This window comes from Danio aesculapii, chromosome 14, assembly GCF_903798145.1.
Source record: "Danio aesculapii chromosome 14, fDanAes4.1, whole genome shotgun sequence".
Taxonomy (NCBI): domain Eukaryota; kingdom Metazoa; phylum Chordata; class Actinopteri; order Cypriniformes; family Danionidae; genus Danio; species Danio aesculapii.
The window spans coordinates 3,135,251-3,147,094 of NC_079448.1; the positions used below are offsets into that span (position 1 = coordinate 3,135,251).

At 40.0% G+C, this 11,844-nt stretch overlaps 2 protein-coding genes across 5 annotated transcripts in view; both read right to left on the reverse strand.

The window, feature by feature from the left end:
* Window positions 1–11,844, reverse strand: part of LOC130240345 (putative protocadherin beta-18) — a 287,342-nt gene that overhangs the window by 142,999 nt on the left and 132,499 nt on the right. The gene's annotated exons all lie outside the window — the stretch shown is intronic.
* On the reverse strand, window positions 2,800–10,772 carry LOC130241139 (protocadherin beta-5-like). The gene is made up of 4 exons (XM_056472871.1): window positions 10,472–10,772; window positions 8,423–9,184; window positions 4,034–5,397; window positions 2,800–2,838 (listed from the first exon to the last, which is right to left on the reverse strand). The coding sequence occupies exons 1-4, from the start codon at window positions 10,758–10,760 to the stop codon at window positions 2,800–2,802; spliced, it is 2,454 nt and encodes an 817-aa protein (XP_056328846.1). The 5' UTR covers window positions 10,761–10,772.

The window sequence follows — 11,844 nt, forward strand, 5'->3', positions numbered from 1 at the left end:
GTAAGATCTGACAAACTTGAAGTCACTAGTGCGCGAGCCCGTGGTCAGGTATGCGTCATAATTGTACGCGCTGCGGAGAGTTCCCGCGCCCTCCACCTCTGCGTAATTTGGAGGCAGATACGCGCTGGGAATGGCTACAGCTCCATCAAACAAGAGTCTGGGCTTTCTCCTGCGACAAAACCTCACGGCCAGAATGATGATGATGAAGGTCAGGAAGAAAGTGGAGACGGACACCAGCGCGATGATCAAATAAAACGTCAGTTTGGAGCTGCTCTCGTCATGAGACATGTCTTTCAGTTCTGGCACTTCAGCCAAGTTATCTGATACAAGTAAATACAGTGCGCACGTGGCTGAGAGAGAGGGCTGTCCGTTATCTCTGACTGACACAATAAGGTTCTGCTTCATGCTGTCAGATTCAGAAATGTCCCGCTGCGTCCTGATCTCTCCGCTGTGGACACCGATAGTGAAAAGTCCCGGATCAGTCGCTTTAATGATGTGATACGAGAGCCACGCGTTCTGGCCAGAATCCGCGTCCACGGCGATCACCTTGGAGACGAGAGAGCGCGCCTGCGCGGTTTTGGGGACCATCTCGGTCATGAAGGAGTTTCCCTCCGGAGAGGGGTATAATATCTGAGGAGAGTTGTCATTCTCATCCGATATGAAGACACTCACGGTCACGTTACTGCTCAGAGGAGGAGACCCGTTGTCTCTGGCTAACACAAGAACTTGGAAACTTTTCATCTGCTCGTAATCAAACGACCTCACGGCATGAATGACCCCGGTGTCTCCGTTAATGGATAAAAAGGAGGACACCGGTGCGCCATTGACACCAGAGGACAACAGAGAATAAACTACAGTGCCATTCTGTCTCCAGTCCGGGTCTGTAGCTGATACTGAACAAATAGAGGAGCCTGCTTTGTTATTTTCTTGCACATGAGCTTTGTAATTCTGCTGCTGAAATACAGGTGGATTATCATTGACGTCAGCTACAGTCAAGTGAATATTCTTAGTGGAAGATAAAGGCGGAGAGCCCTCATCAGTAGCAGTAATTGTAATATTATATTCAGAGAGCAGCTCGCGGTCTAATTCACCTGTGGTCACCAGAGAATAGTAATTTTTGATTGAAGGCACGAGTTTAAATGGGACGTTTTGCTGAATGGAGCAGCGCACCTGTCCGTTATTCTCAGAGTCTCTGTCCTGCACATTAATGATGCCAACCTCGGTACCGGGTAACGCGCTCTCGGGAATTGGGATATTGAGTGATTTTACTATTATTATAGGCGAATTATCATTGATGTCACTTACACTGATTAAAACGTTTGAGTAAGATGTTAGACCTGACCCATCTTTAGCTATAATTCGTAGACTAAATGTGGCTTCTTCCTCAAAATCTACTGGTCCTTTTATGCTAATGACACCTGTCTTTCTATCAAGATTAAACAAATGTTTGTAATCTTCCATAATATGACCAAACTCATAGCTCACTTCTCCATTCTGCCCCTCGTCAGCATCAGTAGCGCTCACTGTCACCACTACAGTATCTACAGGAGAATTTTCAGGCAGACTGACTTTATAGACGGCCTGACTAAAGACTGGAGCATTATCATTAGCATCCAGCACAGTGACGTGTATGGCTACAGTACCTGAGCTCGGTGGAGTCCCGCCGTCTACCGCAGTCAGAATTAAAGTCACCTCTTTCTGCTGCTCACGATCTAATTCCTTGTTTAAAATTATTTCAGCATACTTTTCTTCAAAGGAATTAGCTTGCATGGATAAACAAAATATTCATTATTTTGAATGGAATAGCTTTGAATAGAATTTTGCCCAATATCAGCGTCGTTTGCTTCCTCCAGTAAAAAGCGCTTGCCTTTAACGGCGGACTCCCTGATCTCCAAATTGATCACATCCTTACCAAAATAAGGACTGTTATCGTTAATATCTTGAACCCGAAGACCGATCCGATGCAGTTCTAAAGGATTTTCCAGCACGAGCTCTTGATTCAATACGCACGATGGTTTCTTCCCACAAAGCCCTTCTCTGTCGATTCTCTCCGCTACGGTCAGCTCTCCAGTATTCAGATTAATGTCACAGTATCGTTTTCTGTTACCTTCAGTATCAATGCGAGCTTTACGAGATGACAGTCTGTTCACATCGATACCAAGATCCTTCGCTATATTTCCAATCACAGATCCGCGTTTCATCTCCTCTGGTAAAGAATAGCTCACGTCTCCATTAGCGGTGTGCGCCACAAAAAAGGCGGAGAAGACCAGAAAGAGCACAGTCACCACCAGCAATCCTTTATGGATCATTTTTGGTACTGGAGAAAATACAGCTAACTCGATACACAACAAATCAAAGTAAAACAGACGAATAGTAGCCTAATCAGCACGAACACAAGCCCATGCACAGCAAAGAGGAAAGATCATCCATCAGACAATGCATTCAGCGAATGACAACGCAAGCGCAAAAGGGTGGAGAAACCAAAAAGAAGTGCAAATAACAGGTCAACAGCGACACCATGAGGACCAAGTGAAATATTAATTCACAGATGTATAAACTTTGTAAAACACTTCATACAATAAAAAAACATTCCTTTATCTACAAATGGAGTAAACCCCTAAATTTAGGCTAAGCTAAAGTACCTCAAAGTATACCAAATACACAGAATGGGAATTCTGTAACATAAACCTCATATTACAGTTATAAATAGAAAGACAACAAATCCGCGATGAAACCAAACAACTTTTTTTTTTTCTTATCACCAGACTGGAAAGACTACAGTTCACGCCGCAACACACATCAGTACCACGGACAGCGACCACGGAGGTCAATGCGCCTCTTAATGGGCAACAAACAATGGGTAAAACTAAGGCTCTGCTGTGATGCTCGTTAAAAATGGGATAATATAACAAACATCGGCACACACTTGCAAAACAAATAAATTGTTCCAACAAAGAAATGCAAGTTTAATAGATAACACTACTGGCATTGGGGATGCATTCAAAAGCAAATGCAGAATGGCTGCAACAACATAACAGCAGAGAATTTTGATTAATTGTGGAGGACAGTATTTGAAATATGTGATTGAAAATAATAAGTGAGCAAGGAAAACGGTAAAAAAGCAAGGATATTGTAAATTTCATTAATAAGATGTCATAAAACTTATTAAATCTGACAATAACTCCACCAGTAACAGAGTAAAGGGGTCGTTCACCCACATCACCCCCACTCCAACAATGATAATAATTATCATAACAATAGTAACAAATAATAATAATAATAATAACTAATAATAATAATAATAATAATAATAACTAATAAAAACTATAATAATAATAAGATTAATATTGTATTCAACAATTACTTGTCCTTCACTTGTTTCACAGCTGTCTGAATCGCTTTATTCCCGGTGAACACGCACAAAATAAATATTTTGAAAATGTTGTAAGCTGGCTATTGCAAAAATAAGAAAATACTAAGAAAATCAGCAGCTACAAGTTCTCAACATTCTTTAAAATATCTTTTTTTAATTCAACATCAACAAGAAAATCAAACCGGTTTCTAACAGGTGAATGGGTAAGAAAATTATGACAGATTTTTTGTGAACTACCCCTTTAACAAGTATGTAAAGTTATTGCCACAGTAGAGTTGTGAAAACACAAAGAAAAACGACCAAAAAGAAAATTTTATTAAAGCAAAGGGAAAGTTAATTATGAAGAGGCAAAGTTTTCTAATGCTATAAGCTTTGTTATGACAATAAAAACTTGAGAAATCTAAAACTTACCAGAAATAACGAAATAGTTTACTTACATTAATAAATCTTTGCCTCTACAAGATTTAACTGTATAACGTAATTTCCAATTTTACATGTCCACATACTGCGACGACTACTACTACTAACAACAACAACAACAACAACAATAATAATAATAATGAAACAAATTAAACTATTTCACCTTAATTTTCATAACCATAAAACTATTTGAGTCAAACCAGAAATGAACAAATTAATTGGGCCAAAAAATTTACATACCTGAGAAAGATTCTCTATTCCCTCAATAATACCATTAAGATCATCTGAAGACTGAGTCTTTCTCAGAGTCAGGTCAGCAGTCAGCGTGCCATCATTATAAGATCTGACGAACTTGAAGTCACTAGTGCGCGAGCCCGTGGTCAGGTATGCGTCATAATTGTAGGCGCTGCGGAGAGTTCCCGCGCCCTCCACCTCTGCGTAATTTGGAGGCAGATACGCGCTGGGAATGGCTACAGCTCCATCAAACAAGAGTCTGGGCTTTCTCCTGCGACAAAACCTCACGGCCAGGATGATGATGATGAAGGTCAGGAAGAAAGTGGAGACGGACACCAGCGCGATGATCAAATAAAACGTCAGTTTGGAGCTGCTCTCGTCATGAGACATGTCTTTCAGTTCTGGCACTTCAGCCAAGTTATCTGATACAAGTAAATACAGTGCGCACGTGGCTGAGAGAGAGGGCTGTCCGTTATCTCTGACTGACACAATAAGGTTCTGCTTCATGCTGTCAGATTCAGAAATGTCCCGCTGCGTCCTGATCTCTCCGCTGTGGACACCGATAGTGAAAAGTCCCGGATCAGTCGCTTTAATGATGTGATACGAGAGCCACGCGTTCTGGCCAGAATCCGCGTCCACGGCGATCACCTTGGAGACCAGGGAGCGCGCCTGCGCAGCTTTGGAGACCATCTCGGTCATGAAGGAGTTTCCCTCCGGAGAGGGGTATAATATCTGAGGAGAGTTGTCATTCTCATCCGATATGAAGACACTCACGGTCACGTTACTGCTCAGAGGAGGAGACCCGTTGTCTCTGGCTAACACGAGCACTTGGAAACTTTTCATCTGCTCGTAATCAAACGACCTCACGGCATGGATGACCCCGGTGTCTCCGTTAATGGATAAAAAGGAGGACACCGGTGCGCCATTGACATCAGAGGACAACAGAGAATAAACTACAGTGCCATTCTGTCTCCAGTCCGGGTCTGTAGCTGATACTGAACAAATAGAGGAGCCTGCTTTGTTATTTTCTTGCACATGAGCTCTGTAATTCTGCTGCTGAAATACAGGTGGATTATCATTGACGTCAGCTACAGTCAAGTGAATATTCTTAGTGGAAGATAAAGGCGGAGAGCCCTCATCAGTAGCAGTAATTGTAATATTATATTCAGAGAGCAGCTCGCGGTCTAATTCACCTGTGGTCACCAGAGAATAGTAATTTTTGATTGAAGGCACGAGTTTAAATGGGACGTTTTGCTGAATGGAGCAGCGCACCTGTCCGTTATTCTCAGAGTCTCTGTCCTGCACATTAATGATGCCAACCTCGGTACCGGGTAACGCACTCTCAGGAATGGGACTATTAAGAGACTTAACTATTATAATCGGCGAATTATCATTGATGTCAGATACATCGATAACTACAGTCGAATATGAAACCAGCCCCAGCCCATCTGTGGCTTGTATTGGAAGCTCAAATGATGCTTCGTCCTCAAAGTCAAGAGACCCTATTAAAGTTATTCTTCCATTGTTTTGGTCAAGAGAAAAAATAGTAATGTCATTTTCTGAAATATGCCCAAACTCATACGTCACTTCTCCATTTTGTCCCTCGTCAGCATCAGTAGCGCTCACTGTCACCACTACAGTATCTACAGGAGAATTTTCAGGCAGACTGACTTTATAGACGGCCTGACTAAAGACTGGAGCATTATCATTAGCATCCAGCACAGTGACGTGTATGGCTACAGTACCTGATCTCGGTGGAGTCCCGCCGTCTACCGCAGTCAGAATTAAAGTCACCTCTTTCTCCTGCTCACGGTCTAATTGCCTCTCTAGTACCAATTCTCCGTAAAATTTCCCGGTTGTTTTTGCAGTAACAGCCAATTCAAAATATTCATTTTGTGCTAAATTATAATTTTGAACTGAATTAGTTCCAATGTCCGCATCATGCGCCTCCTCCAACACAAACCGTGCACCTTTAGCAGCCGATTCTCTAATCTCCAGTTTTATTACATCCTTTTTAAAGAGAGGAGAATTATCATTTATATCATTGACATTAATATTAATACGACGAGATTCAAGAGGATTTTCCAACACGAGTTCTTGTTTAATAACACACGAAGCTTTCTTCGCACAAAGCCCCTCTCTGTCGATTCTCTCCGCTACGGTCAGCTCTCCAGTATTCAGATTAATGTCACAGTATCGTTTTCTGTTGCCTTCAGTATCAATGCGAGCTTACGAGACGACAGTCTGTTCACATCCAGTCCGAGATCCTTTGCAATATTTCCAATCACAGATCCGCGTTTCATCTCCTCCGGGAAGGAATAGCTCACGTCTCCATAAGCGGTGTGCGACAAAAGAGAGACAATGAGAAAAGCCTGCGCATTGAAAGAAACCAAAGATAACCACCTTCCCCTCATTGCAGCTTCTGAGTGATGAGCACGTTTCCTTATATGCATCCTTCTCAAATATTAACAAAAATATTCCGTAATTTCAGCACAGACTTAATAAGCAAACGCTCTGCCCCGTGTATATGGCGTATGTCAAAAACAGCAGTACAAAGGGAAATGGTAAGATTCGAGGGTGGAGAAAACACAACCATTTACTTCGTAGGTGCACAGCGACACCATGAGGATTTTTAATCCGAACATTTTATTGTAAAATAAAAACTCAGCAGCACTATGATTTAACTAAAATAATGCAACTTTATTGCGCCATCAATAAAACAATTGCAAAAACTATTCCCCCCCAAAACACATTTCTGTTTAGCTTTTCAGAAAGAAAACCAATAGTACACGAAGCTCTATTACTCTCAAAGCTTTTTAAAGGCAAGAAGTACCAGCTCCAAAAAATATTAAGAAATACATACAATAAATAAATATAAATGCATCAAAATATTTAAAATTAAATGTATTAAAAATAAGTAAAATAATTTAATTAAATAATAGGCCTAATCAAATTTGAAATGAATGAATGAATACATATATTAGTTCACTTAAAAATAAACAGGAGTAAGTAAATAGGCAAACAGACAAACGAGAGAGAGAGAGAGAGAGAGAGAGAGAGAGAGAGAGAGAGAGAGAGAGAGAAAGAGAGAGAGAAAGAGAGAGAGAAAGAGAGAAACTAAACGTCATATTTCTACAGGGAGTATTCGGCTTAAATCTCCTAAAAGGCAATAATATTAATAATAATAATAATAATAATAATAATAAAAATTCACATTTGCCCCGTCACACAGGCTACTGGCAGAATGATGACACTGTAATCCAGTGAGTCTATCTTCAAAACGTGCATCTTAATGCAGCCTAAATGAACACAAGAACTACCTATTGGCAAACTGACGAGCCCAGACTGTAAGAGCAATACAACGTTGTTCTTATAATTTTCTGCAAAATAAAACGCTTGTAATAAGCCATGAAAAAAGTACTTGCTTATTCTCCAATTCCTTTATTTAAAATATTCACAAAATGTACATTTAATATGAGCAAACATTATCTAAATATTTTATTTCTCTTAAATGTGCCACAATATTGGCATGTGAACTTCATTATTATAAGTAAAACCAACATATACGCCGAAGTTCAAATATATAACTAATAAATAAATAGCATTTCAAGTTGTCATCTGAGTGATAATAAGTTGTTAAACGGCAAGTGACTCCTCATTACTTATAAATCTCGCCTTAAAACTCATATTGAATGATTAGTTTTATTGATTTTTTTATTGGTTTTTAACTTAATTTTATGGATGTTTGTCTATCCTTATACTGAAAAGAAGTCTTTTGCTTGTTGCCATTTTAAAGTTGTTATTAATTTATAAGATGTCAACAGTAAAAAAGCATTATTACCATGCAAATAAAAACTATATAACATTGCAAGCATCTTGCAAATAATATGTATTAAAAAATATTTCCACAGCTAAGTCAGTACTTTACAAGTTTAAAGGAACTAGAAGTAAAACAAACAGGGGAAACATATTTAAGCATAACAGTACATTTCTTCTTTAATTAAATTAAATTAAAGGTAAAGTAAGGTTGTATATATTTGTAATGAAACAAAACAGGAGGATTAGCAGAAAAACACCTTACTAACTAACAAATTTGGAAATATTGTTATTATTAATATAAAAAACAGAGTGAACCATATAACTATATTATCTTAAGAAAATGATAATAATCATAAGAAGAACGAAAAGATTATAAAGTATAAATAAACGGTACCATATTTTCAGAATGTGTGCATTATTGTCATTGGGGAGGAGTGAACTTCTCTTGAGGTAATATTTTTTCTATAAATATTCCAAAAAGCACAAATCCTTGCTCAATGTTTTAAAAATTAAATAAAAAAGTGAATAATCGTTTAGTGGAGCACACAACTATAACTTAAAAATGTACCTCTATACTTTCGACTCCGTCGCCAAGGGTATCCATTATGTTCTCAAAGGACTGAGTCTTTCTCAGAGTCAGGTCAGCAGTCAGCGTGCCATCATTATAAGATCTGACGAACTTGAAGTCACTAGTGCGCGAGCCCGTGGTCAGGTACGCGTCATAATTGTAGGCGCTGCGGAGAGTTCCCGCGCCCTCCACCTCTGCGTAATTTGGAGGCAGATACGCGCTGGGAATGGCTACAGCTCCATCAAACAACAGTCTGGGCTTTCTCCTGCGACAAAACCTCACAGCCAGGATGATGATGATGAAGGTCAGGAAGAAAGTGGAGACGGACACCAGCGCGATGATCAAATAAAACGTCAGTTTGGAGCTGCTCTCGTCATGAGACATGTCTTTCAGTTCTGGCACTTCAGCCAAGTTATCTGATACAAGTAAATACAGTGCGCACGTGGCTGAGAGAGAGGGCTGTCCGTTATCTCTGACTAACACAATAAGGTTCTGCTTCATGCTGTCAGATTCAGAAATGTCCCGCTGCGTCCTGATCTCTCCGCTGTGGACACCGATAGTGAAAAGTCCCGGATCAGTCGCTTTAATGATGTGATACGAGAGCCACGCGTTCTGGCCAGAATCCGCGTCCACGGCGATCACCTTGGAGACCAGGGAGCGCGCTTGCGCCACTTTGGGCACCATCTCGGTCATGAACGAGTTTCCTTCCGGAGAGGGGTATAATATCTGAGGAGAGTTGTCATTCTCATCCGATATGAAGACACTCACGGTCACGTTACTGCTCAGAGGAGGAGACCCGTTGTCTCTGGCTAACACGAGCACTTGGAAACTTTTCATCTGCTCGTAATCAAACGACCTCACGGCATGAATGACCCCGGTGTCTCCGTTAATGGATAAAAAGGAGGACACCGGTGCGCCATTGACATCAGAGGACAACAGAGAATAAACTACAGTGCCATTCTGTCTCCAGTCCGGGTCTGTAGCTGATACTGAACAAATAGAGGAGCCTGCTTTGTTATTTTCTTGCACATGAGCTCTGTAATTCTGCTGCTGAAATACAGGTGGATTATCATTGACGTCAGCTACAGTCAAGTGAATATTCTTAGTGGAAGATAAAGGCGGAGAGCCCTCATCAGTAGCAGTAATTGTAATATTATATTCAGAGAGCAGCTCGCGGTCTAATTCACCTGTGGTCACCAGAGAATAGTAATTTTTGATTGAAGGCACGAGTTTAAATGGGACGTTTTGCTGAATGGAGCAGCGCACCTGTCCGTTATTCTCAGAGTCTCTGTCCTGCACATTAATGATGCCAACCTCTGTACCGGGTAACGCGCTCTCGGGAATAGGTATATTCAGTGATTTATTAATGATAACCGGTGCATTGTCATTAGTATCTGCAACATCTATAATCACCATCGCGTAAGATGTCAAACCAGCAGCATCTTTTGCTAAAACACGCAACTCGTACGTCGATTTCTCTTCATAATCTACTGTACCAGTAACAGTTATTCCTCCAGTATTGCGATTTAGCGAGAATAATGTTTTATCCTCCTCTGAGACATGACCGAATACATACGTGACCTTTCCATTTTGTCCCTCGTCAGCATCAGTAGCGCTCACTGTCACCACTACAGTATCTACATGAGAGTTTTCAGGCAGACTGACTTTATAGACGGCCTGACTAAAGACTGGAGCATTATCATTAGCATCCAGCACAGTGACGTGTATGGCTACAGTACCTGATCTCGGTGGAGTCCCGCCGTCTACCGCAGTCAGAATTAAAGTCACCTCTTTCTGCTGCTCGCGGTCTAACTCTTTATTTAAAACCAATTCGCAGTATTTCCCTGCTAAATCGTTTGATTTAACGTCTAAAATAAAATTATCATTGCTTTCTAAATTGTAGAACTGAACTGAATTCTTTCCTATATCCGGATCATGAGCTTCCTCCAGTAAAAACCGTTCGCCTTTGTCCGCCGACTCCCTGATCTCCATCTTAATAACCTCCTCATCAAAATGCGGTGCGTTATCATTTATATCTTCAATATGTAGAGTAATTCGATGCAATTCCAGTGGATTTTCAAGCATAAGTTCTTGTTTAATAACACACGAGGCTTTCTTTCCACAAAGCCCCTCTCTGTCGATTCTCTCCGCTACGGTCAGCTCTCCAGTATTCATTTTAATATCACAGTATCGTTTTATGCTACCTTCAGTATCAATGCGAGCCTTACGTGATGACAATCTGTTCACATCCAGTCCGAGATCCTTCGCTATATTTCCAATCACAGATCCGCGTTTCATCTCCTCCGGGAAAGAATAGCTCACGTCTCCATAAGCGATGTGCGCCATCACGACACAAAAGCAGAGCGAAAACACTAATGCCATGTTTCTTCTCATCTTGATCTTATCTTAATGTGAAAATTGTGAACGGGTGAAGTCCAAAAGTGCCCGAATAATTAGGAAAATATCCTTGTGCAGTTATCAAATGAAACAACGTCGCCTTTTCTTCTCTTGTCTCCAGCAAACAGCATGTTATAAATGAAAAAAGGTGGGTGGGAGGATTTTTTGTCTGTTCTACAAAAGGTATACAGCGACACCATGAGGGGATAAGTAAGTATAGTTCTGTTAAATTATAAACACTCAATAAAACAGTTTATAAAGTGTTTAAAGAATTTTCGAGAGCACCAATAATTCTAGTGACAGTTCACCAAAAATAAAAACCCTGTTATCATTTGCACAGCCTTCGCTTGTTCCAAACCTGCTTGACTTTCTTTATGCTGTTGAACATAGAAGATATTTTGAAGATAGCTGCAAACCTGTAACCATGGACTTCCACAGTATTTGTTTTTCCTATATGCAAGTCGATATTTTAAAGTTTCCAGTTTTCTTCAACTATTTAGTTTGGTGTTCAACAGAATAATGAATCTTATATAGGGTTTGGAACCACTTGAGGTTGAATAAATAATGATTACATTTTTATTTTTGGGTGAACTATCCCTATAATGCGAATAAGAGCTAGATGACTTTTGTTTCAGCACCACGGACAGCTGTATTGAAAATACCTCAGCTACTTCAGAGAGAATAATATACACTGTAAAACACAAAAAGTTAAGGTAACTTAAACCATTTGAAGAAACCGATTGCAACAAAACATTTAAGTTAAAAAAACTAATCCTAATTAGTACTGTGAACTTAATCCATTTGAGTAAACAACGCAATCTGAGCACAGTAAAACCCAATGAATGAAGAAAACTCAAACCAACTGAGTACTGTAAAACCCAATAAGTTAAGGCAACTCAAATCGTTCGAGGTAACTGATTGTTACAAAATATTTGAGTTAAAAAACTAATCTATATGAGTGCTGTGAACTTACTCTAATTAGTTTGAAGTAATGAGGTATTTAATTCAAAGAGTTCAAAACTCTTTTCAAATG